The 23,962-nt window shown below is 47.8% G+C and overlaps 1 protein-coding gene across 6 annotated transcripts in view; it reads right to left on the minus strand.

Annotated features, from left to right (window-relative positions):
- LOC130489488 (potassium voltage-gated channel subfamily C member 1-like) overlaps window positions 1-23,962 on the minus strand; it is a 59,374-nt gene that overhangs the window by 14,887 nt on the left and 20,525 nt on the right. For all 6 annotated transcript variants that reach the window (XR_008933834.1, XM_056863220.1, XM_056863221.1 and 3 more), the window contains exons 2-3: window positions 22,305-23,238; window positions 7,045-7,239 (exon numbers count right to left, since the gene is read on the minus strand). Coding sequence is in view for 5 of the 6 variants with exons in the window: in XM_056863220.1 (XP_056719198.1) it covers window positions 7,045-7,239; window positions 22,305-23,238 (1,129 nt within the window). In the remaining variant the exon portion in view is untranslated. The remainder of the gene's footprint in view (window positions 1-7,044; window positions 7,240-22,304; window positions 23,239-23,962) is intronic.

A 23,962-nucleotide genomic window follows, 5' to 3' on the forward strand; every position in this document is an offset into this window, starting at 1 on the left:
ACAGTGTCCTAAATTTTCTACCAGCTGGGAACACAGATCTCCCCTATCCCAGATGAGAAAATAGTCATTCTGTTCTGAACTGCGGGGAACATGCTGCCAGAGCAGTACAAGAAGCAATCTAGGCGGCACTTCCCTATAGGAGGTGATTTACTTAGCATAAAGGATAACCCACCAGGCCTCCTTCTCCACATCAAGGTTTTTGTTTTTTTTAAAAAAAAGCAAATTGTGCTCAGCCTCAGTGCGAGGTAATAGGAACATTTCCCTCCGCGTACGTCTGGATTAACAATCATATGCAAAACAGCAGTGGCCTAATTTCCCATTTTAATTTGCATATGTTTGGATTAAGATGCATACCGGCGCTTAACTTCTAAAAAGAGAGGTGCCAAAACACAAGCCAAGCCCTGCTTCTTAATCCGAAATGTATGGAGATAAACTGTGATTACTGGAGCTAGGTCACTCTGCATATGCTCAAAGACACCCTGGTATTACTTCATCACGTATTTCAGTTTTTGAAAACAGATTCTGAGGCGGGTGAGCCAGGGCTCAAATTAACCCTCGACAGAAGTGGCGACATTTTAAATAAAACAGATATGCATTTGGGATGGAGGGAAGGCAGCATGGTATAGCCTGATACCATCATATCTTGGAAGCTAAGCAGGGTCGGTTACTTGGATGGGAGACAACCAAGGAAGACTCTGCAGAGGAAGGCCATGGCAAACCACCTCTGCTTCTCGCTTGCCTTGAAATCCCCTTGCTGGGATCGCTGTAAGTCAGTTTCAAGTTGGCGGCACTTATTTATGTACATATGTATATATTAAGGATTAATTAATACTCAAATGCAAATGTAAAGCAGCCTTTGACAACCTTAAATAAAGAGGGATGTGGAAGAAGGAGGAGGAGTAGGAGTTGGTTTTATATGCTAACTTTCTCTACCACTTAAGGAAGAATCAAACAGGCTTACAATCACCTTCCCTTTCCCGCAACAGACACCCTGTGAGGTAGGTGGGGCTGAGACGGCTGTGACTAGCCCAAGGTCACCCAGCTGGTTTCATGTGTAGGAGTGGGGAAACCAACCCAGTTCACCAGATTAGCCTCCGTTGCTCATGTGGAGGAGTGGGGAATCAAACCTGGGTCTCCAGATCAGAGTCCACTGCTCCAAACCACCGCTCTTAACCACTACACCATGCTGGCTCCAATGTAAAGTGCTGTCGACCCCAGCAAGGGGCATTCAAGGCAACTGAGAAGCAGAAGTGGCTTGCAGACTCTTCCTTGGTGGTCTCCCTTCCAAGTACCAACCCTGCTTAGCTTCTAAGACCTGCTGAGATCAGGATATACCATGCCACCTTCCCTCCCACTTGTTCCTATAAGCATATGAGAGTCATCCTCTCCTCCTTTTCTATTTGCATATCAATGGTTTAATAAGCATATGCAGATGAGCTGGGTTTCCCCCCCTCTCATGTGCATAATCCCAGATGAGTAGCAGGGATAATCTCAAACAGCAGACATTCAAAAGATGCTGTGATGAGGGCGGAGGAGATTTCCTGTTCCCTATCTGCTGTTTCTGGTTCCTTTGTCTCCAGTCCAACTACAGATATTATTGATATTTAAATGGCTATTCCCTGGGGATGCATTATTTGGGGTTGGTTCAAAGCTAGTTTTGGGGTCCAGCCTCCTCCAGCCCCCTATTCTTTAGTTCTAAGCAATGCAAACCTAAAGGGGGCACCTTGCTTTGGAGCACTTTGTCCAGAAAAACACACACACACAAACCAGGTTTTGGATTGGGCTCCCCTCTATAGAAGTTTGCAGTCTGCTAACTTGAATGGTTCAAGTAGAGTTGCCAGGTCCCTCTTTGCCACTGGTGGGAGGTTTTCGGGCCAGAGCCTGAGGAGGGCGGGGTTTGGGGAAGGGAGGGACTTCAATGCCATAGAGTCCAATTGCCAAAGTGGCCATTTTCTCCAGGAGAACTGATTTCTATTGGCTAGAGATCAGTTGTAATAGCAGGAGATCTTCAGCTGTTACCTGGAGGTTGACAACCCTACCCAGCAGACTTAATGTGGAGGAGTGGGGAAAATCTGGAGCTGGCAACCCTACTGCTGAGTGCCCTTGGGCTAGTCACAGCTCTCTTAGGGAAAAACGCATGGTCGCTTTAGCCTCCTTTATTCCCTGTTTCAGCCAGGATTCAGCCAGGATCGAACGCATGCGTTTCGCCGAACGTGGGTTCTATCCTGGCTAAATCCTGGCTGAAACAGGGAATAAAGGAGGCTAAAGCGACCGTGCGTTTTCAGCCTCAGAGCTCTCTCAGCCTCACCTACCTCACAAGGTGTCTGCTGTGGGAAGAGGAAGGGAAGGAGATTGTAAACCAGTTTGATTCTCCTTAAAAGATAGAGAAAATTGGCATAGAAAAGCCAACTCTTCTTCTTCTTCTATTGCCACAGTAAACCAGTTCACCTCCAGGGTCTCACTGTCATCTTTGTACTCCAGTTAAGAAGTCTGTGCACACTCTGATGGTTCTGTCCCCGTTTTATACATTTGGATTAAGGAGCAGTTGCGTATGAACGACAGCCTCCCCACCGCGATTGTCCATCCTAGTTATGCCCCGTCCTCGATCTTGTTTGGCACTCCTGAATCATTTACTCTAAAGGAATCCCATATACTTGGACATAAGGCTTCTCCAGAGGGGCATGGTTATTGGGTTGCGGCCTTAGGTTTTGCTTTTTCATACATCACGTTCAACCGGAGACCACAATGTGATAAATTATCGAGTGGTATTTCAATAACACCATCGCTTTATTCCTGCTTGTCCAGACATCTTTTTAATCTGGCAGTAAGATTGCCGTGGCTCCTGGCCAAGGACATTTCCGCCCACGCGCGCACTCCCAGGTGATATCCCAGCAGGGCATTTCGAAAAACCACAGAGAGCAGATTGAGAGTAGGAAAAGGGCTGGGGAGAGGACGCTCCTCTATGATGCTTCTCTGTGAGCGCTTGGAGGACCAAGAAAGGGAAGAGTGGCTGAAATGGTGTAGTGATGTGTTTCCGTAGTGCACGCGCCACAAAGCCAATTGGGCAGAGTAACATTTCCCTTCGTGGAGCCAAACTGCAAATGATACCCAGCTCTCTACCTTGGACGACCAGAGCGAAGGAGCGCCCTTTAAAAATATGTCGCGTCCAAGGAGAGGTGAAGGAGGACAGAAATCCTGATCCTTTAATCCAGGATGGTTACAGAGTTTTAGGGACCTTAAAAACAAGGTGTCCGGAGGCCCCGCAATCGCAGCCCGCTCGTCTGCTAGGGTTGCCAGCTCTGATTTGGGAAATACCTGGAGATTTTGGGGGTGGGGCCTGAGGAGGTTTGGGGAGGGGAGGGACTCCAATGCCATAGAGTCCAATTTTTTTGTAGTGTCACCTAAGTTATAGAACAAGGTTACGCTTGTCACAGCACCCCCCCCCCATCTTCAAATTCACTTGGTGCCCCAGTCAACCATCTTTTCAGGCACCAGGCCATGTCCATCCTGTTTACTTGGGCTTTTAACACCTGAATCCAGGGACTAAGAATTAGGTGTGTGTGTCGGGGGGGGGGGGGGTTGTCTGTAACATTTACTGGGGCTTCAAGGGAAAGGGGCAGACTGCAAACCAATTACCATGATATGGAGGAAGGGTCTGATTAAAAAAAATAGTCCTATTTATGTAATTGCAGAAACAACAAAACATTATTTAATTGTATGTAAAAGATAAGAGTTGCATTTTCTTGGTGCGGGAGGGCCTTACAAGTTTGTATTGGGTCCAGAGAAACTATACCTAGGCCATGTGAACTGATCCAGGTGAACTGATCTCTATCGGCTGGAGAGCAGTTGCAATAGCAGATCTCCAGCTAGTCCCTGGAGGTTGGCAACCCTACCCACAAAGGAAACCTTTTCACCCTAACAGGCCAGAAAGATTCAGATGATTCTGCCTCACTCCTAAAGGCGTACAGTCAGACATTATTTTCTAGTCTGAGAAGCTAAGCGACTACCCACGCTAGCTACGGACTACCTGCATCATCCTCATCTTTACAGAAGCCAGATTTAACACGGCCATTCGGCGACTGGTTGATTCCGTCTGACAAAGAGCCCTGTGTCACTCAAAAAACTTGCACCCCCATTGGGCCAACACCTCCTACCCCTCCTACATCTGAAACTAATTTCTCTCTCAGTTGTCTGTGGCCCAGAAATGCAACCACCAAGACTTAGGCCTAATGAGAAGAGCCAAGTGTAGAAGCCATTTCTCCCTGGAGCTTCTCTGGAGCTGCTCCTTGCTGATTTCCCCTGCTGCGTGACACCTCAAACATCTGTCCTGTTCTCTCCCTCTGTGGAAGTGAATACCTCGTCGGCTTTCATTTGCTGCAGCCTCCTGTTCTCCTGCTGTGACAAGCGTAACCTTGTCCCTGTTTGAGTTGCCTGCATGCTGCTAAGATCAGCTTCTGACAGATGCTAGACCAAGCAGTTACACAAAACACCAGCCACACTGTGGCGGGTTTTTTGTCTGGGGAGATCGTATTCCCCCACACCTTTTGGCAGTGAGATGGGCAAAACTCAGACCAGCTCTCACCTAGCTTAGAATAGAACCACAAATTAAGAAGTGGGGGATTCAGGAGATGTTCGGTCCCGTAAGAACCACTAGCGAATCTTCCAACGGTACTAAAATCAGATTGAACGCAGCCCGGACAGTAATTAAATGTGATAATTGTAAACTAATAGGGACATTTCCAGTGTTAATTCCTGCAGTCAACAAGAAATCAAATATTATCCTGCCCTATTTGTGTGCCAGCTCCGGGTTGGGAAATACCTGGAGATTTGGGGGGCAGAGCCTGAGGAGGGTGGGTTTTGGGGAGGGACTTCAATGGGGTATAATGCCATAGAATCCACCTACCCAAAGCGGCCCTTTTCTCCAGGTGAACCGACCTCTATCGGCTGGAGATCAGCTGTAATCTCAGGAGATCTCCAGCTAACTGGAGGCTGGCAACCCTACTAAAGCGTGGTTTAAAAGGGTTTCCCCCGCTACTCTACCATATTTTAATGGTACTCCTAATTAGAGCTGATTATTGTGAGAACCCTCCAGGTTTATAAACCTGTAATAAAATACACTGCTTACTAGAATTGCCAGGTCCCTCTTCACTACTGGCGGGAGGTTTTTGGGGTGGAGCCTGAGGAAGGTGGGGTTTGGGGAGGGGAAGGACTTTAATGCCATAGAGTCCAATGGCCAAAGCGGCCCTTTTCTCCAGGAGAACTGATCTCTATTGGCTGGAGATCAGTTGTAATAGTAGGAGATCTCCAGCTAGTACCTGGACGCAGGCAACCTTACTGTTTACAGGGATACTCCCTCCCCAAATAGAAAGGATTTGGCAAAGGATTTGGCTCTTTTCATCTTCCTCTTTTGTTAAAAAATGTGAGTTTCTGGTCCTCATTACAGAAATGCAAGGGCAAACTGTCGAAGTCCAAAAAACAATGGGGCCTGACGCACAGACAGCTTTCTGCCCGCGGTAATCATTGCTGTTATGTTCTAAATTTTTATTGGTGTAATGCTGCAATAAATGTTTCTGTTCTGTTCTCTCACAGACAGCTTTCGGTACTTGGGGGTTCATATCCTCCACAGCTCCTCATCCCTGGCTCCTGCTCCAATTTCACCCCTGTCTTTAAGTCCTTGCTGAATTTCCAGTTAAATACTCAGCATCATAAACAGTTGTTCAGAAGCTGCTGGGAGTGAGGGAAGGATACCATCGACATGGGTTCGCCTTCCCATTAAACTGTATCTGTACCAAATTCAGAAACTGCACTTTTGAAACTGTGTAGACCTGCTTAGGATTGCTCTCTCTCAGTGTAGATTTGGGAAGAATGGTCTGCTCCAACTTCGGAGCAGGAAACTGTAAGAAAGTGGGTACCTGGGTATTGAGTGGGTACGTGGAACCCTTTGCACTCCTTTATATGGTTGTTTATTTTCAGAAAGAGCACCTCAGCTACAGTTATTAGGTACCCCGAAGGCTAGCTATTAACCAGGTTTGCAGCCAACCATCGAATTCAAGGCTCAGAGTGGGAATACGTTTTTCTTACAATGACCCTGGCAGGCAGCATACTATTTTCTTGTTTCACATATGGGGGATTTGTGGCAGAATAATCCATCGAAGCTCATCAAATAATTTCATTTCATTGAGAAATCTGAACTCGAGTCACCTGGGTCCAAGTGTCTAATCTGAGGATCCCAACAACAGAAAGGAAGAACAGCTTTCTAGTATGTTATGACCACTTCATACCCTCACAATCATCACAAATTAAGTTCCTCCACCCCACAAATTGCTACCCTCCGAGTCCCTTTCCTTCAGATGGCCGTGTCCGGGAGGTGAAGAGCACTAGTATATTACAGAACAGAATGATACATACAAGGAAGGGATATGGTGGAGCAGTAAAGCCCAGGGGACACTAAACATTGGCTAGGAAAGCATACCGGTGTAGAGAAGGACACGGTAATGGAGCGTAGAGGGGTGTAGGCACAGGAAGCGTAACATGGTTGACGGGATGGTTTAGGAGGTTGCGAAAACAATGGGTAAGAACAGGGAATGTTGGGAGGGAGGAGCTGCTTTTCCCTCCCCCCAATCTGAGCCTAAAGTCGCTCAAAAGAGGTCACGCCATTGGGTTGCCCTTTTAAAAGAGGCGCTGGAGGGTACTGTCCTATGACCAGCACGTACCATTTGCTGAGAGGTAAAAGTGGAGAAATGGAGGGCAAGCGGTTGCTAGGACACCATCAGCTCTGTACTCTGAACTGGCCTTTTGCTTTCCTCGCCTTTCCCCTGCAGATTAGTCCCAATATTAGGCACATTCAAGTAGACTAATATATGCATATTGGCCACTGGTGGTTGTTGTTTTTTCCCCCCTCGAGTGGTAGCAATGCTAGCTTTTGATAAGGTGAGGATTATGGAGAGGGAGATGTCATATTCGGGAGATACATTTCGAGGTTATGGTTCATGCCTTTTGCAAACAAGGCAGGCCAAAAATGACGCACGTGCGTGTTCCGTGTACCTTTTCGGATGTTCCCGTCAGGCGATTGCCCGAAGTCACCCGTGGAGAGGAGGAAGCAGGCCCGGTCCCGGTTGTAGCGCTCCCGGCCGCCAGGTGTGACAGGTGACTTCTCCTCAGGGGACAGGGCCTGGTCGATGGTGGGGCAGTCCTCGTTGGCTAATGCTGCATTCGCTGCATCGCCGTTCTGCTTCGAGTCTGGGAAAGGGAGGGGGGGAGAGAAAAGTTAGTCAGACATAAAAACCCTCAGCATCTGGAAGTCCAGGTTCCCAGAATCCCGATCTGAAAATTCCATTAACTTAAACTATCCTCTGAATTGTAGAAGGCTTTCATGGTCAGGGTTCATCTGTTCTTGTAGGTTATCCAGGATGTGTGACAGTGGTCTTGGTATTTTCTTTCCTGACGTTTCGCCAGCAGCTGTGGCAGGCATCTTCAGGGAAGTAACACTGACGGACAGTGTCTCTCAGTGTCAAGTGTGTAGGAAGAGTAATATGTAGTCAGAAGGGGGTTGGGTTTGAGCCGAGTCATTGTCCTGCAAAGTATTAAAGGTAATGTGCTAATCATTGTCCTATAAGTATCAAGGTAGCCATGAAGATTAGCTTTGGATTCCACATGTTAACAGATCACTTCAGGATACAATGGTTCCACATTAACATACCACACCCTCATTAGCACATTATCTTGATACTTACAGGACAATGATTAGCACATTACCTTTGATACTTTTTGCAGGACAATGATTCAGCTCAACCCAACCCCTTTCTGACTATATATTACTCTTCCTACACACTTGACACTGAGAGACACTGTCCGTCAGTGTTACTCCTCTGAAGGTGCCTGCCACAGTTGCTGGCGAAACGCCAGGAAAGAAAATACCAAGACCACCGTCACACAGCCCGGATAACCTACAAGAACCGATATCCTCTGAATATCCAGACTGATACTTTCCTAAGTGTACTGTTGACATTAACTGACACTGTGAAAGATGGAATCTTTTTGGTTGTTTTTGCAAACACACAGTACTTCAAGTTTTATTTCGATACAATATCAGCTCTAGGGAAAAATCAAAGTTGGGTTAAAATAATAAAATCAATTAATAATAAACACTGATGATTCTGGAAGGCTGATTTGAAGAAGAGGAGGAAAGATCTTCTACTGGGAAACGTTTTCAGTTAGCCGTTTACGAATCCCACTAGACCGGAGGCAGAATTTGGCTACTTGAGTGGTTATCTCCCGAGAGGAGTCTGCTAAGAGACGGGAAACTTCAGCTTCTTCCGTTCTCCCAGGAAAGGATGACAATATGGGGAGAATGGACTGCGATCTTATGTCCCAGCAGAACATGTTCTATTGTTTCCACTTTCTCTGTTTTGCATGGGCACAGTCGTTGAGGAAAGGGAGTACGGAGATACCTGCCTTCCAGGAGAAACACACAGTACTTAACGTTATCATCTTAAATGTTACCAGTGAGAATTAAGTTCAGCATTTCAGATTTCAGTTTCAAACATGTTTGTAGTCAGAATCAAATGTCGTTCAGCCATTCATGTCAGTTGAACTCCTGTATCAGAAAAATCCTTTTTTTCCCCTCCATCATATGGATGAAATTCTTCACCTGCTAGCACCCCACCTCTGACACATTTGCTATGAAGTGTTTTGGAACTCAAGTTAAGCTATTGTACATTAATTATCATTTTAACTGCATTTTTAAAAAAATCACAAACATAGTTAAGCACTGAAGCGGAGAAATTTCACATCTCTATCAATATGCTTTTGAGTGGAGAGACAATTCTCTATATATGTTAGCGAGAGAGGTTCTTACTCACAGAACTCTGGGAATTGTGGTTCTTCGACAGGACTAGGACCCTCTCACCAAATATTCTCAGGTTTCTCTTGGGGACAGAATGATAGTTAAAACTAACTTTAGACCAATTACAATGGTTAGCGTAGAAATGCCCCAAGAGAAAGCAGGCACAGAGGGGCATGTTTTGGCATCAGTACACCGACTAATGTGAACTGGACAGTGTGACTCGTATGCTAGAACAAAAATGTTAAAATAAAGCACATGTAGGAGCTTTGAGGTTTCCATTCCCAGAATTTCGATGATCTGAAATAATACCCATTTGTTTCGTTTTACAAGATGGCAGTGATCTCCGACATGTAACACTCTTTTAAAATAAGGGAAACCCTAGAAAACAGGGCACCCTGTCTTCCTTATTACCTGTTCTGACCTCTGCAGAGAAGGTTAAAGAAAGGCCCCTCTGTTTTGAGAAAAAACAACCCTGTGTATGCTAACAATCATTATTTTGTTTGTTTGTTGATAACTCGAAAGGGGGAATCTATCTTCGATCAACGGTCACAGGCAATTGTACCTTATCTCATGGGGAAATTATTCCAAAAACCGGGAAGAGCGCAGTCTTCAAGGGGAAAAAAAGAGGTTATGAAACTGAGGGGACACTGCTGCACATTAGACCGTTTTACCAGTGTGGGATAGATGGCCATCTGTCAGCAATGCTGATTCTACGACCTTAGGCTGTTCATGAGAGGGAGGGCATCTTGGTCATCTTCTGGGCATGGAGTAGGGGTCACTAGGTGTGTGTGGGGGGTGGTTTTGAATTTCCTGACTTGTGCAGGGGGTTGGACTAGATCAGTGGTTCTCAACCTGGGGCCATATGGCCCCCCAAGGGGGCCACAGGTGAAAATTGCATAAATGGGGGGCCACGGCAGGAAGTGAGAAGTGAAGAAAACAGAAACACATGAAAACCTAACACATGACTTTCTTCATTGCACTTCTATGCATCGTTTGCAACTGTGGATTTTTGTATCGCTGTAATCTTGTGCAACTAGGGTTGCCAACTGCCAGGTAGTAGCAGGAGATCTCCTGCTAATTCAACTGATCTCCAGCCGATAGAGCTCAGATCACCTGGAGAAAAATGGCCGCTTTGGCAATTGAACTCTATGGCATTGAAGTCCCTCCCCAAACCCCGCATTCTTCAGGCTCCGCCCCAAAAATCTCCCGCCAGTTGAGAAGAGGGACCTGGCAACCCAATGTGCAACGGTGGTAGAGGCTTTGTTCTCCCTTGTACGTGAACATTGTTGTTTATTAGCGTGTTGTATTCCCTTTTTGTGGGGTATTTTTTGTAAATTTCAGTTTCCCATTAAGAACTGCATGTGTGCATTTTGTGTGGCTGTTTATGCTTCTTTGTTCCTTGGCTATTTACAAACAAAACATTTCAATAGCTGCTTTCCCACCAGTAGGCAGGGGAGCCACAGGAAGGAAACAAGGTCGGAAGAGGGCCACAATCAGAAAAAGGTTGAGAACCGCACGACTAGATGACCCTGGTGGTCCCTTCCAACTCTATGATTCTATTCTATGATTCTGCGATATATACAAGGGCTAGATAAAGCCCTCCCGGGCTGTATTGGTTCAACATCAAGTGAAAAAAAGAGAAATAATAATTTCCAAACAGGTCACAGAATGATGCTGATATGGGGGGGGGGGAGAGGAGTTATATCTTAATGCCGTCAGAAGAGACATCAATTACCTACCTGAGATACTTGTCCGATCATATGCCACATAACACCTGAATCCATAGTTGTTGGCACTGGAGAAGGAAGAATTGCTCTCCCACCTCCACCCCCCCGGACAAAACACTGATCTTTTTGAAGGCTGGCAAAACACACGAACCCCGCAACAGACGCACTGCTTTGAACATAGGTGCCTGGAAAGATCCTGTTTAATGAATAATCCACAACTGCTCATTTCTTGCACACCCACCCACATCCACGCAAAAATCCAGTCATCTGGCAATCCATCCCATGGCTTCTTACCCTGCTCCTTAGCAAACAGGATGGACGATTGCTCCGGCTCTTTATGACGTTCTATAAATAATTGACAACTGTCGCATACACTGCTCTCCCACAATCTTTTCACACTTCCTACCCTCGGGGGCTCTTTCCACATCGATTTCTTGGCTGAGTAAACCCTGCACTTCTCCTGCAAAGAAGAAGAATCCTAGGAACGAGGTTTGAAAATCCCGGCTCTAAGCTTAAACATGCTCCCTTGCTTCCACTTGAACACATGAAGCTGCCTTATACTGAATTGGACCCTTGGTCCATTGAAGTCAGTATTGTCTACTCAGACGGGCAGCAGCTCTCCAGGGTTCAGGCAGAGGTCTTTTGCATCACCTACTTGCCTAGTCCCTTTTAACTGGAGATGCCGGGGGCTGAACCTGCAACCTTCTGCTTGCAAAGCAGAGGCTCTACCACTGAGCCACAGCCCCTCCCACTTCTTTTGTCTTTTTCATCCCTCTGTCATCTCAGTTCTCTGAATTTGCTGCTGACACCTTTCTGAAACTGTGGTGCCCAGAACAGTGAACTTAAGCATCTCTTTCACTGAGAGGGTCCAAAGGAGCGACAGGTAGTAGTAGTAGTAGAAGAAGAGTTGGTTTTTATATGCCAACTTTGTCTGCCACTTAAGGGAGACTCAAAGTGTCTTACAATCACCTTCTCTTCCCCTCCCCTCAACAGACACCCTGTGAGGTGGGTGGGGCCAAGAGAGCTGTGACTAGCCCAAGGTCCCCCAGCTGGTTTCGTGTGCAGGAGCGGGGAAACAAATCCCGTTCACCATGTTAGCCTCTGCCGCTCATATGGAGGAGTGGGGAATCAAACCCGGTTCTCCAGATCAGAATCCGCCGCTCCAAACCACCGCTCTTAACCACTACCACCACGCTGGCAAAGTGCCAGAGTAGTCCCTAGTTGGGAAGAATCGGAAACCAGCCTGGATGTGGCAAAGTAATCTAGGAGTTGCCATGGTGACAGGGCTGCCATGGTGTGGAAGACAAGCAGGAGCCTCTCGGCTTCTTTGCAAGATCCGAGATTCCACTCAGCAACTGTGTTTTCCTCTGAGCGATCCCAGAAGAGGCAGAACCTCAACATGGAGTGCAAGTCTCTTTATTAGGGCTTAATTCGGGTTCCCCCCCCCCTTTATCGAGAAATTATCGTGCATTTGCACATCCTCTCTCAACACCATACTTCCACATTGGCTAGGAAATCTCATTTCCCTACAATGAAAAGGAAAAAGAGGTGTTGCTGGGGAAATTGAAGTATCCTCTTCCTTGTTGTTGAGCTCGCTGTGCGTTAAAGTGGTTCAGTGGCCTCTCGAGCACTGATTGGATAGTGCCTGTGCCATCACCGATGACAAGAAACACAATTTCCTCTCACCTTGCCTGCACCACTTTTGTATTATCGCATGTTGAAATGCTGTTTTTATGCCAATAAAGGTTTATGCATTGCATAATTTTAGTAATATTGCACCACTTTTAGTAATTTCTTTTTAGATTTAGTTGGTTTGCATTCCCCCCCCTCCAGGTCTTTTCAAGGTGAGTGCTTTCTCACCGTACCACAACAATGCTCATCTAGAGTGTTAAAATGTGGCCAACGTGATAAGCAAAAATAGGGGCCTCTTTACAGCAAAGCTCAGCTACTTCCAGAATCTTCTCTCTCTTCCTTTTTTTTTGGGGGGGGGGGTTATGAGCGTCCATTTCTCGCAGTGGACAACCTGGGGAATAAAAGGGGTTATTCTTTCACAACTATTCCTAAGGTTACAAATAGGGTTGCCAACTGCCAGGTTCTAGCAGGAGATCTCCTGCTAATTCAACTGATCTCCAGCCAATAGAAATCAGATCACCTGGAGAAAAATGGCGGCTTTGGCAATTGGACTCTATGGCATAGAAGTCCCTCCCCTCCTCAAACCCTGCCCTCCTCAGGCTCTACCCCAAAAATCTCCCGCCGGTGGCAGGGCCGTCTTAACAGCATTATGGGCCCCTGGGCAAACCAGTGTGCTGGCGCCCCTACGACAACCACTCACAGGAATAAAAAGTTTAGTATAGTCTAGTAGTATAGACTACTAGTAGTATTTATTTATGGCAAGTCACTTTACATACACAGATTAGCATCGGCCCCTATGCTCGTGGGGCCCCCGGGCAAGTGCCCATAGGGCCCATGCGTTAAGGTGGCCCTGGCCGGTGGCGAAGAGAGACCTGGCAACCCTACTTACAAACACAATTACTGGCCTTGGTCCTGAGGCGTTCAAAATGGCATGGGACATAGAACAGTGCCGGTCCCAAAATGCTGGCACCTAAGCAAAAACAAAACAAAACCCTCCCATGTCATCCCAGTATACATACACTAATTAATATAGGGTAGCCCCCCCGGTGCAGAGTGGTAAGCTGGTACTGCAGTCCAAGCTCTTCTCATGACCTGAGTTCAATCCTGACAGAAGTCGGTTTCAGGTAGCCGGCTCAAGGTTGAGCTCAAGGCCTTCCATCCTTCCGAGGTCAGTCAAATGAGAATACCCAGCTTGCTTAAGGGAAGATGACTGGGGAAGGCACTGGCAAACCACCCCGTAAACAAAGTCTGCCTAGTAACCTCATGGGTCAGGAATGACCGGGTGCTTGCACAGGGGACGTTTACCTTTTTTAGCTCATGTTAATTTAATTGGAAATGCACAAGGGGACTTCCCAGAGCATTGTACCCTTGCCTTATGTCAGACTTCTCCCTCTCTGGTATCCCTAACAGAGCCCCAAATCCTTCATCTGAGGTAGCCCCTTTCCATTGCCTTATGGTAGACCAACCCTAGAATTTCAAGAATGAGACAGAGGAGTTGTTACCACAGGAGAGCCAAAGCAGTGTAGTGGCTAGAGTGTTAAGACAAGTAAGACTTGGGTTCAAGTTCTCACTCAGCTATTAAAAGCTTACTGGGTGTCCTTGGGCTGGTCCTTATGTCTCTCATCTGACCTTACCTCTTGGGGGGCACTGTAAAAGGCAAAGGCCCCCTGCGCAAGAACTGGGTCATTCCTGACCCATGGGGTGACGTGACACGCTGACGTTTACTAGGCTGACTTTTTGTTTATGGGGTGGTTTGCCAGTGCCTTCCCCAGTCATCTTCCCTTTACCCCCAGCAAGCTGGGTACTCATTTTACCGACCTCGGAAAGATGGAAGGCTGAGTCAACCTTGAGCCGGCTACCTGAAACCAAACTCAGGTTGTAAGCAGAGCTTGGACTGCAGTACTGCAGCTTACCACTCTGTGCCACGGAGCCCTTAGGGGCGGTGTGGGGGGGCAGAACTACATAGGCTGCCTTGGCCTCCTTAAAGGGATAAAATGGAGTTGGTACCATGGGATCAGAAAGGCACTGACCAGAAGAACAGGGGCTGAGGTGAAAACTGTGAGGTTGTTATCATGGTTACAGGGGCTGAAGTTAAGGTTGCCAGATCCCGCTTCACCACTGGTGGGAGGTTTTTGGGGCAGACCCTGAGGAGGGTGGGGTTTGGGGAGAGACTTCAATGTCATAGAATCCAATGGACAAAGTGGCCTTTTCTCCAGGTGAACTGATCTCTATCAGCTGGAGAGCAATTATATTAGCAGGAGATGTCCTGCTAATACCTGGAGGTTGGCAACCCTAGCTGAAGTAAACCTGTCGACTGGGTGGTTGTGGGTAGCCTAGACCGGAAAACTGTTGTCACCCCACAGGCTTCCTCGGGAGGTGGTAAGTTCTCCTTCCCTGGAGGTTTTTAAGAAGAGGTTAGATGGCCATCCATCAGCAATGCTGATTCTATACCCTTAAGCAGATGAGAGGGAACGCATCTTGGCCATCTTCTGGGCATGTAGTGGGGGGTCACTGGGGGTGTGGGGGGGAGGTAGTTGTGAATTTCCTGCATTGTGCAGGGGGTTGGACTAGATGACCCTGGTGGTCCCTTCCAACTCTATGATTCTGTGATCCTCCAGAGATAATCTGGCCGCTGCGTCCCTCTTCTCTCTCCTCATTATGTTTAGTGCACAACCAAGCTCCTGGCCAATTGGTGGAAACCTTGTTCCTCCACTGCGCTGGCTGCAAATGGCCTTTCTGGCCCAGGGCAACGGGAGCTGATGGACAGCATGGCAGGAATTGGCTGCACGCCCCCCAAGGGCTTCCCCCCCTCCCGCCTCCACCATGTTGTCTGTCTTTGTGGATTTGCTGGGTGAGCGGGCCGCGAAGAACAGGGGGAGTGGGTTTTGTGTGCACGCGCACAAGGGGGTGACAGAGGTGGTCAGCTGCTTATATTCCGAGATTCTCTTCGCGCTGCACTATCCAGAGAATAATCCAGTTATGGCTCTCCTGTGCAGCCATTCCCCATAAACAAAAGAGTTTCCGTCTAGACATTAGGAAGAATTTTCTAACAGTTAGAGTGGCTCCTCAGTGGAACAGGCTTCCTTGGGAGGTGGTGAGCTCTCCTTCCCAAGAGGTTTTTAAGCAGAGGCTAGATGGCCATCTGTCAGTAATGCTGATCCTATGACCTTAGGCAGATCATGAGAGGGAGGGCACCTTGGCCATCTTCTGGACATGGAATATGGGATCACTGGGTGTGTGTGTGTGGGAAAGTAGTTTGGAATTTCCTGCATTGTGCAGGGGGTTGGACTAGATGACCCTTCCAACTCTATGTTGCCATGATTCTACATACAAGTTGGCATTTCCTGGCTGATAACCCTTTCCTCTGCATTGCCTGTTCTGGGCACCTGTCCCCTACTTCTCCTGTTCTTGAAGGCACAAAACATCCCTTCTCTTTCGTCGCTGTGAATTCATTCCTCAACTCAACTACTCCCAAAGTCTTCAGGAGGCCCAGCTGTTAGGCCACTCTTCCCCGCCGCTCAAACCCAATTCCTCTCCGAAAGAACCCACAAACCCTTGGATCACAGACCCATCTCCCCATTTCTAGGGAACCCAGGCATTCTGGCTCTCAGCCTCTGCTGGGGATGAGCATGACTGTATCCCTTATGGAATTCCCTGCCAGCAACCCTGTTATCCTTGCCAGCTCATAGAGGGACCCATCTGCTTCTCAAGCCTCGGTGCATCTTGGGTATTTGGGATGCTCTTTCCACATGCAGAAATGGCTGCAGGAGTCGCCCCCACCCCAACACTATAAGAGCAGTCAAAATCTTCTTCACACACACATGTGCACCTTGATCCACTCAGAGGAATGAGAAGAAGAAGAGTTGGTCTTTATTTGCCAACTTTCTCTACCACTTAAGGAAGAATCAAACCGGTTTACTATCACCTGCCCTTACCCTCCCCACAACAGACACCCTGTCAGGTAGGTGGGGCTGAGAGAGCTCTAAGGGAGCTGTGACTGGCCCAAGGTCACCCAGCTGGCTTCATGTGAAGGAGCAGGGAAACCAACCCGGTTCACCAGATTAGCGTCAGCCGCTCACGTGGAGGAGTAGGGAACAAAACCCGGTTCTCCGGATCAGAATCCACTGCTCCAAACCACCGCTCTTAACCACTACACCACGCTGGTGGGCAACATATGTTTTGGCAAACACCCTTCCGTCCTGATTTAGTCCCTTTCCCCACAAACTGCTAATGGATCAAATCTAAATGTAAATCAAACTAAAACGCGCCTGAGCTTCTAAATCACCTTGCACCGCATGAGTGCCAACGTTGCCTCTTCCAGCTCCTCTCTCTGCCCCCACCCCTCCATGGAAGAAACCATTTTCTTAATCAAAAGTAGCTCCAAAATTGCCAAAAAGGAGCCCTTCAATGTTCGCAGATGAGTCACTTTGGAAGGACAAACGTAATCCACAGCCAAGATGGGCTACCCTAGATATTGATGGCCTGAATAACAACAAAATCAGGTCTTTCCCCTGCAGTGGAACAACGGGGAAGCTTCTGCGCCAGATCAGCAGCTACAAACCATGGCAGGAAACTGGGATGAAGAGAGAGGAAGGGATGCATACCTATTCTCTCTAGTATCAGAGGAGCATGCCTATTATATTAGGTGCTGTGCAGCACAGGCAGGATGGTGCTGCTGCAGTCATCTTGTTTGTGGTTTCCTAGAGGCACCTGGTAGGCCACTGTGTGTAAAGACTGCTGGACTTGATGGGCCTTAGTCTGATCCAGTAGGGCCTTTCTTATGTTCTTATGAAGCTGGGTGGGACGGGAGTCTTCCAAACTTCCTCCCCACAAAGGAAACCGCTCAACATCATTTCACTGAGGAGCTCTTGTGCAAAGGATGTCGGGGCACAATCAATTTGTGCAAAAGAGCCAATCAGGTCTGTTGGCCTTAACGTTGCTCCAGACAAGCTGACTACACTATAGAATCCAATGTCAGCTCCAGGATTAGAGGGGGGAGAATACCCAGGATGAGGCTGCTCAGTTTGGAATCAGTTGGATGTGCAAGCAAGACTTGACCTTGCCAACTTGGAAGGCTTGAAGAGGGGAGTGGACATGTTCATGCAGGAGAGGGATATTCATGGCTACCAGTAAAAATGGATGCTAGTCATGATGCATACCTATTCTCTCCAGGATCAGACGAGCACGCCTGTTCATGAGAGGGAGGGCATCTTGGCCATCTTGAGGGGCTGTCATATAGAGGATGGTGCCGAGTTGTTTTCTGTTGCCCAAGAAGGTCGGACCAGAACCAATGGGTTGAAATTAAATCAAAAGAGTTTCTGCCTAGACATTAGGAAGAATTTTCTAACAGTTAGAGCAGTTCCTCAGTGGAACAGGATTCCTCGGGAGGTGGTAAGCTCTCCTTCCATGGAGGTTTTTAAGAAGAGGTTGGATGGCCATCTGTCAGCAATTCTGTGACCTTAGGCAGATGATAAGAGGGAGGGCATCTTGGCCATCTTCTGGTCACTGGGGATGTGGGGGGGGGGAAGGTAGTTGTGAATTTCCTGCATTGTGAAGGGGGTTGGACTTGATGACCCTGGTGGTCCCTTCCAACAGTATGATTCTATGTTATATTAGGTGCTGTGGGACACAGGCAGGATAACGCTGCTGCAGTTTGTCTTGTTTTAGGCTTCCTAGAGGCACCTGGTTGGCCACTGTGTGAACAGACTGCTGGACTTGATGGGCCTCGGTCTGATCCAGCATGGCCTTTCTTATGTTCTTACACTGCCTTCAATTGTCAAGAGTGCCCCAGGCAAAATGAGAAGTTGCAGCCAGGGGGTGGGATCCAGCCTAAATTTTCCAGGGGCAGAGTAGACCTCTCCCGCCTCCTCCCTGGCACAGCAACCCACCCATCTTCACTACGTGGTGGTCCGGAGTGACAGGGGGTCATGAGGAACATCATGAAGAGGGGTCTGCAGTGGGAAGGGATAATTGACGGAAGTCGTCTGGATCTAGCCCATGAACATTTTGCTGGTAATGGGCGCCCCACCAAATGTCCTTGCTAGGGGCACCTGGACTTTAGCAGCTTAGTACATAAATCCTCATGCTGATGGCCCAGCATGGTGTAGAGCAGCGGTTCCCAAACTTTGCTCCATGGAGCACTTGGTGCTCTGCGAAACATCTCCTAGTGCTCCATGAAGAGATTGGAAGGAAAAATACTACTGTCGCTCAGTTTAGTATATAGGCGCTAGGTGAAAATGAGTGCTCCGTGACGAATTTCTCTCCTGAAAAGTGCTCCATGACTCAAAAAGTTTGGGAACCTCTGGTGTACTAGTTAAGAGCGGTGAACTCTAATCTGGAGATCTGGGTGCGATTCCCCACTCCTCCACAAGAGCGGCAGACTCTAATCTGGCAAACTGGATTTGTTTCCTCACTCCTACACACTAAGCCAGCTAGGTGACCTTGGGCTAGTCACAGTTCTCTCCGAACTCTCTCAGCCCCACCTACCTCACAAGGTGCCTGTTGTGGGGAGAGGAAGGGGACTGTAAACCAGTTTGATTCTTCTTAAACAAGGTAGAGAAAATTGGCATATAAGAACCAACTCTTCTTCTTCCTCCTCCCATTTACAGCTGGAGAACTAAGACTACTGAGACTTGGCTCCAAGCTTGCTCAGTAGCTGAGCAAGGATCTGAGTTCCAGGTTTCCTACGGCTCTTCCCTACCTATGTTACAATACATTACAACAGCACTGCCTCCCATCTGAAAATACAGTGCAGAGTTTGCATACACAGCAAAGGTAGGCAAATGGAACAGGGAGGTTAAGATGGATGGCCGTGTTTGCCAATGTTGAGGCCTCCATCCCAGCCAAGACATGCCTCTTAGTAAAACCAATCTCCTGCCTAAGATCCATTAAATACATCATGTGGGCGACTCCTCATTCCCAATCAAAACTTGGACCCTTTCTGTCAAGTGGAACAAATAACCTTGGCTCGAGTCAGATGCAGCCCCACTATGAGGTAAGGGGAAAAAACTGCCTCTGGCAGAAGATTTTGGGCACCATTAAGGTTGGCAGATGGGAGATGGGCAGAGCTGATATACAGGGATCAATCTGCCACAAGAACTCCCCTGCGAGGATGAGGAAGAAGAGAAAGAAGAAGAGTTGGTTTTTATATGCTGACTTGCTCTACCACTTAAGGAAGAATCAAACCGGCTTACAATCTCCTTCCCTTTCCCTCCCCACAACAGACACCCTGTGAGGTAGATGGGCCTGAGAGAGCTCTAAGAGAGCTGTGACTAGCCCAAGGTCCCCCAGCTGGATTCATGTGGAGGAGTGAGGGAACAAATCCAGTTCACCAGATTAGCCTCTGCCACTCATGTGGAGAAGTGGGGAATCAAACCCGGTTCTCCAGATCAGAGTCCAGCGCTTCAATCCACTGCTCTTAACCACTTCACCACGCTGGCCCTCCAGCAGATCATGTTCGTGGGGGGGGGGGTCACTGTTTAGATTCCTCACCTCAAAAAGAGTTTTCAGCCACTCCAGACTCATGTTCAGGGTTTTCCCCCACCCTTTCTTCCAAAGACGGTCTGCAGTCCTACCATTTATCTCTGAGCGCCCAGGGATCCTACAGTTCAGAGTTGGGCACACTGGATTCTAAATCAGTGGAGAAGGAAAGCCAACATAGTGTAGTGGTTGGAGTGTCAGAATAGGATCTAATAATAACTAAAATGTGGCTTATTACTATTAAGTATTGGCTTCGCCTTCTGTTCCACTCAAATCCTTCTAGTTATGTGTTTCAATTCCTCTTAGACTCTAACAACTCGAACTGGATCTCTTATATAGAAGCAAAAATAAGGTCCATCAGAATCACTACAGATTCCCCTTTTCGACTTACTGAATCTGCGGCCTTTTCAATTATAAGAGCCAATTTACTTCAACATGAGCTCCGTTTATTATATGAGTCTGCTACTAAGACATGCTCATCTTTCCACCATGGAATATTCCCTAAATCTGGTGAAACTGCCATGTATTTATATCAACTGTATACTCCAGAAATGTGCAAGGCTTTTTCTCTAGCCAGACTTAACGTATTACCATCAGCCTTACTAACTGGCCATTATACTGGTGTCCCCCTTCCCGATAGACCGTGTCCTGGCTCTATGGAAGAGACGGAAACTATTCAACATGTTCTTCTTCGGTGCCCTCTGTATCACAGATTACGATTAAAACTCTTAAATACTAGTCTGATTTAGCTGGAGGGATTTTCTAATTGTTCAAAGGTTCTCACCCTTTTTAATAACCAGGACCCTAAAATCATAGAAATTGTGGCTAATTTTTTTGTTGGTGTGATGGCAATTCGCTCTTCCTTTTAATGAGTTATGTTATGTCCTTACTGTACTTGGATGAATGTTGGATATGCCAATAAAGGTATCTGAACTGAACTGACAGAGTAGGATCTGGGAGAACTAGGTCCGAATCCCCACTCTGCCATGGAATCCCGCTGGGTGACCCTGGACAAGTCACACTCTCGCTCTTGCTCTCAGCCTAGCCTACTTCACTAGGCTGTTGTGAGGAGAAAGTGGAGGACGGGGACAAAGATGTAGTAAGCCTCTTAGGGTCCCCACTGGGAAGAAAAGCAGTTTATAAATCAATGAATGAATGGATCTGGCAGCTCTGGATTTGTGTCTCGGCTTTTCTGCATCAAGCTGGCTACCACGACTCGGTTCCCTGTCTGTAAAATGGGAATAAAACAGTCCTACCCCCTAGGATTGTCATGGAAGCAAAACAATCAATACCATAAAGTGCTCTGCAAATTAAAAGATCTATATTAATGATAAGCAACAGAACTGGGTTCCGTCAAGAGGATGAGACTTTCATATTATCTATTGACCGGTAAAAGTAAGGATGTATTTAATCCGTACTGGGGGGCGGGGGAATCCATATTGTCGCATCAAGAAAAACATAAGCTGTAGACTTTTGCTTATTTATTTTGCATAATGTACTCTGTTCTTAGTTCTACTTATGGGGAAGAGCAAAGAACAGGGCTGTCCACTGGTTACGGGAAATCCTTTTCAAGCTCCTCAATGGATTCTGAGACTTCAATCAGGCTTCCTTACAAATCTCGGTAGCCTTGAGGGCTAGAAGACACAAATGGAGAGGGGCTGTAGCTCAGTGGTAGAGCATCTGCTTGGCATGCAGAAGGTCCCAGGTTCAATCCCCGGCATCTCCAGTTAAAGGGAACTAGGCAAGTAGGTGATGTGAAAGACCTCTGCCTGAGACCCTGGAAAGCCGCTGCCCATCTGAGTAGACAATACTGACTTCGATGGACCAAGGGTCTGATTCAGTGTAAAGGCAGCTTCATGTGTAGTCTCAACCATCATCTACAATAAAGCGATGACACCAACCTACCTTACAAGGTCTACATTTGGTTCCAGTTGTGCCTTAGAGGCCAACAAGATTTTCTGGGTATAAGCTTCCGAGAGTCAAAACTCTCTCCATCAGATAACTTAAAAAGGGTTGCCACAAAGAGCACAAAGAGAGCATGTATGCGAATAGGCTTCTGAATGCTCAGAATATTGTAAGAGCCGACAAGCTTCCCTGAAAGACAACTGGTCCTCCATTATCAATCTTGCTTGGCAATGTGCAGAGGAAGAACATCTGGAAGAGAGGTACGGGAGGCATTCTAGAGAGCACTTCTAAAGGTGAGGCCAAACAGACATGGCCAGCATCCCTAGTGAACAAGGTTTGAACACACACACAAAGCTGCCTTATACTGAATCAGACCCTTGGTCCATCAAAGTCAGTATTGTCTACTCAGACCACCAGCGGCTCTCCAGGGTCTCAGGCAGAGGTCTTTCACATCACCTACTTGCCTAGTCCCTTTAACTGGAGATGCCGGGGATTGAACCTGGGACCTTCTGCATGCCAAGCAGATGCTCTGCCACTGAGCCACAGCCCCTCCCCATTTCTGTCTTCTAGAAATCCTAAACAACATGTTAGAGTTTTGCACTGGATCTCAAGTTCCTCAGCGGATGAGCCAAAGTGGAAAGGAGTCCCTACCCTCAGATTAGGAGGCCCACAGGCTGGCTCCTTGGCTATTCCCCGCCCGCCCGCGTCCCCCTTACCTGCCCTGTTGATCTCGATGATCTCCTCTTGCGCGAGGGGGCACGAGTCACCCTGGTTGCTGCGGTGCGGAGACTGCATGCCCGGTTTGCAGTAGTTGGGCGACCCAGGCTGAGGCGCTCGCGGGATGTGCTTGTTCTTTTTCTTTGGTAGTTTCTGCTTGGCCATGGCCAGCGAATAATACATGCCAAAGTTGTTGACAATGACCGGCACAGGCATGGCAATGGTCAATACGCCAGCCAAGGCGCACAGTGCGCCCACCAACATGCCTGACCAGGTCTCTGGGTACATGTCACCATAGCCCAAAGTCGTCATTGTCACCACCGCCCACCAGAACCCAATGGGGATGTTCTTGAAGACGGTGTGCTTGCTGCCCGTGATGTCAGCCGGGTCGGCCCCGATCCTTTCGGCGTAGTAGATCATGGTGGCAAAGATCAAGACCCCCAGCGCCAAGAAGATGATGAGGAGCAGGAACTCATTGGTGCTGGCCCTCAACGTGTGGCCAAGGACTCGCAGCCCCACGAAATGCCGCGTCAGCTTGAAGATCCTCAGGATCCGAACGAACCTGACCACCCTCAGAAAGCCCAGCACGTCCTTGGCGGCTTTGGACGAGAGGCCGCTGAGGCCTACCTCCAGATAGAAAGGCAGGATGGCCACAAAATCGATGATATTGAGGGTGCTCTTGATGAACTCCATCTTATCCGGGCAAAACAAGACACGCATCAGGAACTCAAAGGTGAACCAGATGACGCACATCCCTTCCACATAGGTGAGGAACGGCGCCGTCACCATCTCCAAGTCCACCTTCACGCTGGTCCCGTTCTCCGACTGGATGATCTCCGTCTTGTTGATGATGCGGTTGAAGGTCTCGTGGGTCTCCAGGCAAAAGGTGGTGATGGAGATGAGGATGAAGAAGAGGGAGGCGAAGGCCACGTACTGGAGAGGGAGAGCAGGAGGGGCGGGGTCAGGCACAGAACAGAGAGGAAGCAGGCAGGAGGAAACAGCAACGGGAAAGGGGTGTGTGATAGGAAAAGATAGGGAAAGAAAACTGTTAGCGTTCACTTGGTGGGTGCAAGATAGTGGCTAAGAGGCAGATTTCTGAATAAGAAAATCCTTGGTCTGAAGACCTCGCTAGACTGCTTTAGGCCAGGGCTTCTTAAACTTTTTCCACTCACGATCCCTTTTCACCCAATAAATTTTTACGTGACCCAGGTATATAGGTATATAAAATAGGTATACAATTCAAACATTTACTGATAATAAATCATAAAGAAATTTAGAAATCTTTTGTGTGTGTGTGTGTGTGTGTGTGTTAAGTGCAGTCAAATCGCTTCCGACTCATGGCAACCGTATGAATCAAAGTCCTCCAAAATGTCCTCTCCTTAACAGCCTTGCTCAGGTCTTGCAAACTGAGGGCCGTGGCTTCTTTTATTGAGTCAATCCATCTCTTGTCGGGTTGTCGTCTTTTCCGGCTGCCCTCAACTTTTCCTAGCATGACTGTCTTTTCCAGTGACCCTTGTCGTCTCGTAAGAAACCTTTTACTGTTGCCAAATTTTTTGAGTCCCCAACATTCAGTTACCTGATCCCATATGGGGCCACGACCCACAGTTTAAGAAGCTTTGCTTTAGGCAAGCTGCTCTCTCAGCCCTTCCCCCCTCCA

Source organism: Euleptes europaea, chromosome 18 (genome assembly GCF_029931775.1).
Source record: "Euleptes europaea isolate rEulEur1 chromosome 18, rEulEur1.hap1, whole genome shotgun sequence".
In the NCBI taxonomy this organism is placed as follows: domain Eukaryota; kingdom Metazoa; phylum Chordata; class Lepidosauria; order Squamata; family Sphaerodactylidae; genus Euleptes; species Euleptes europaea.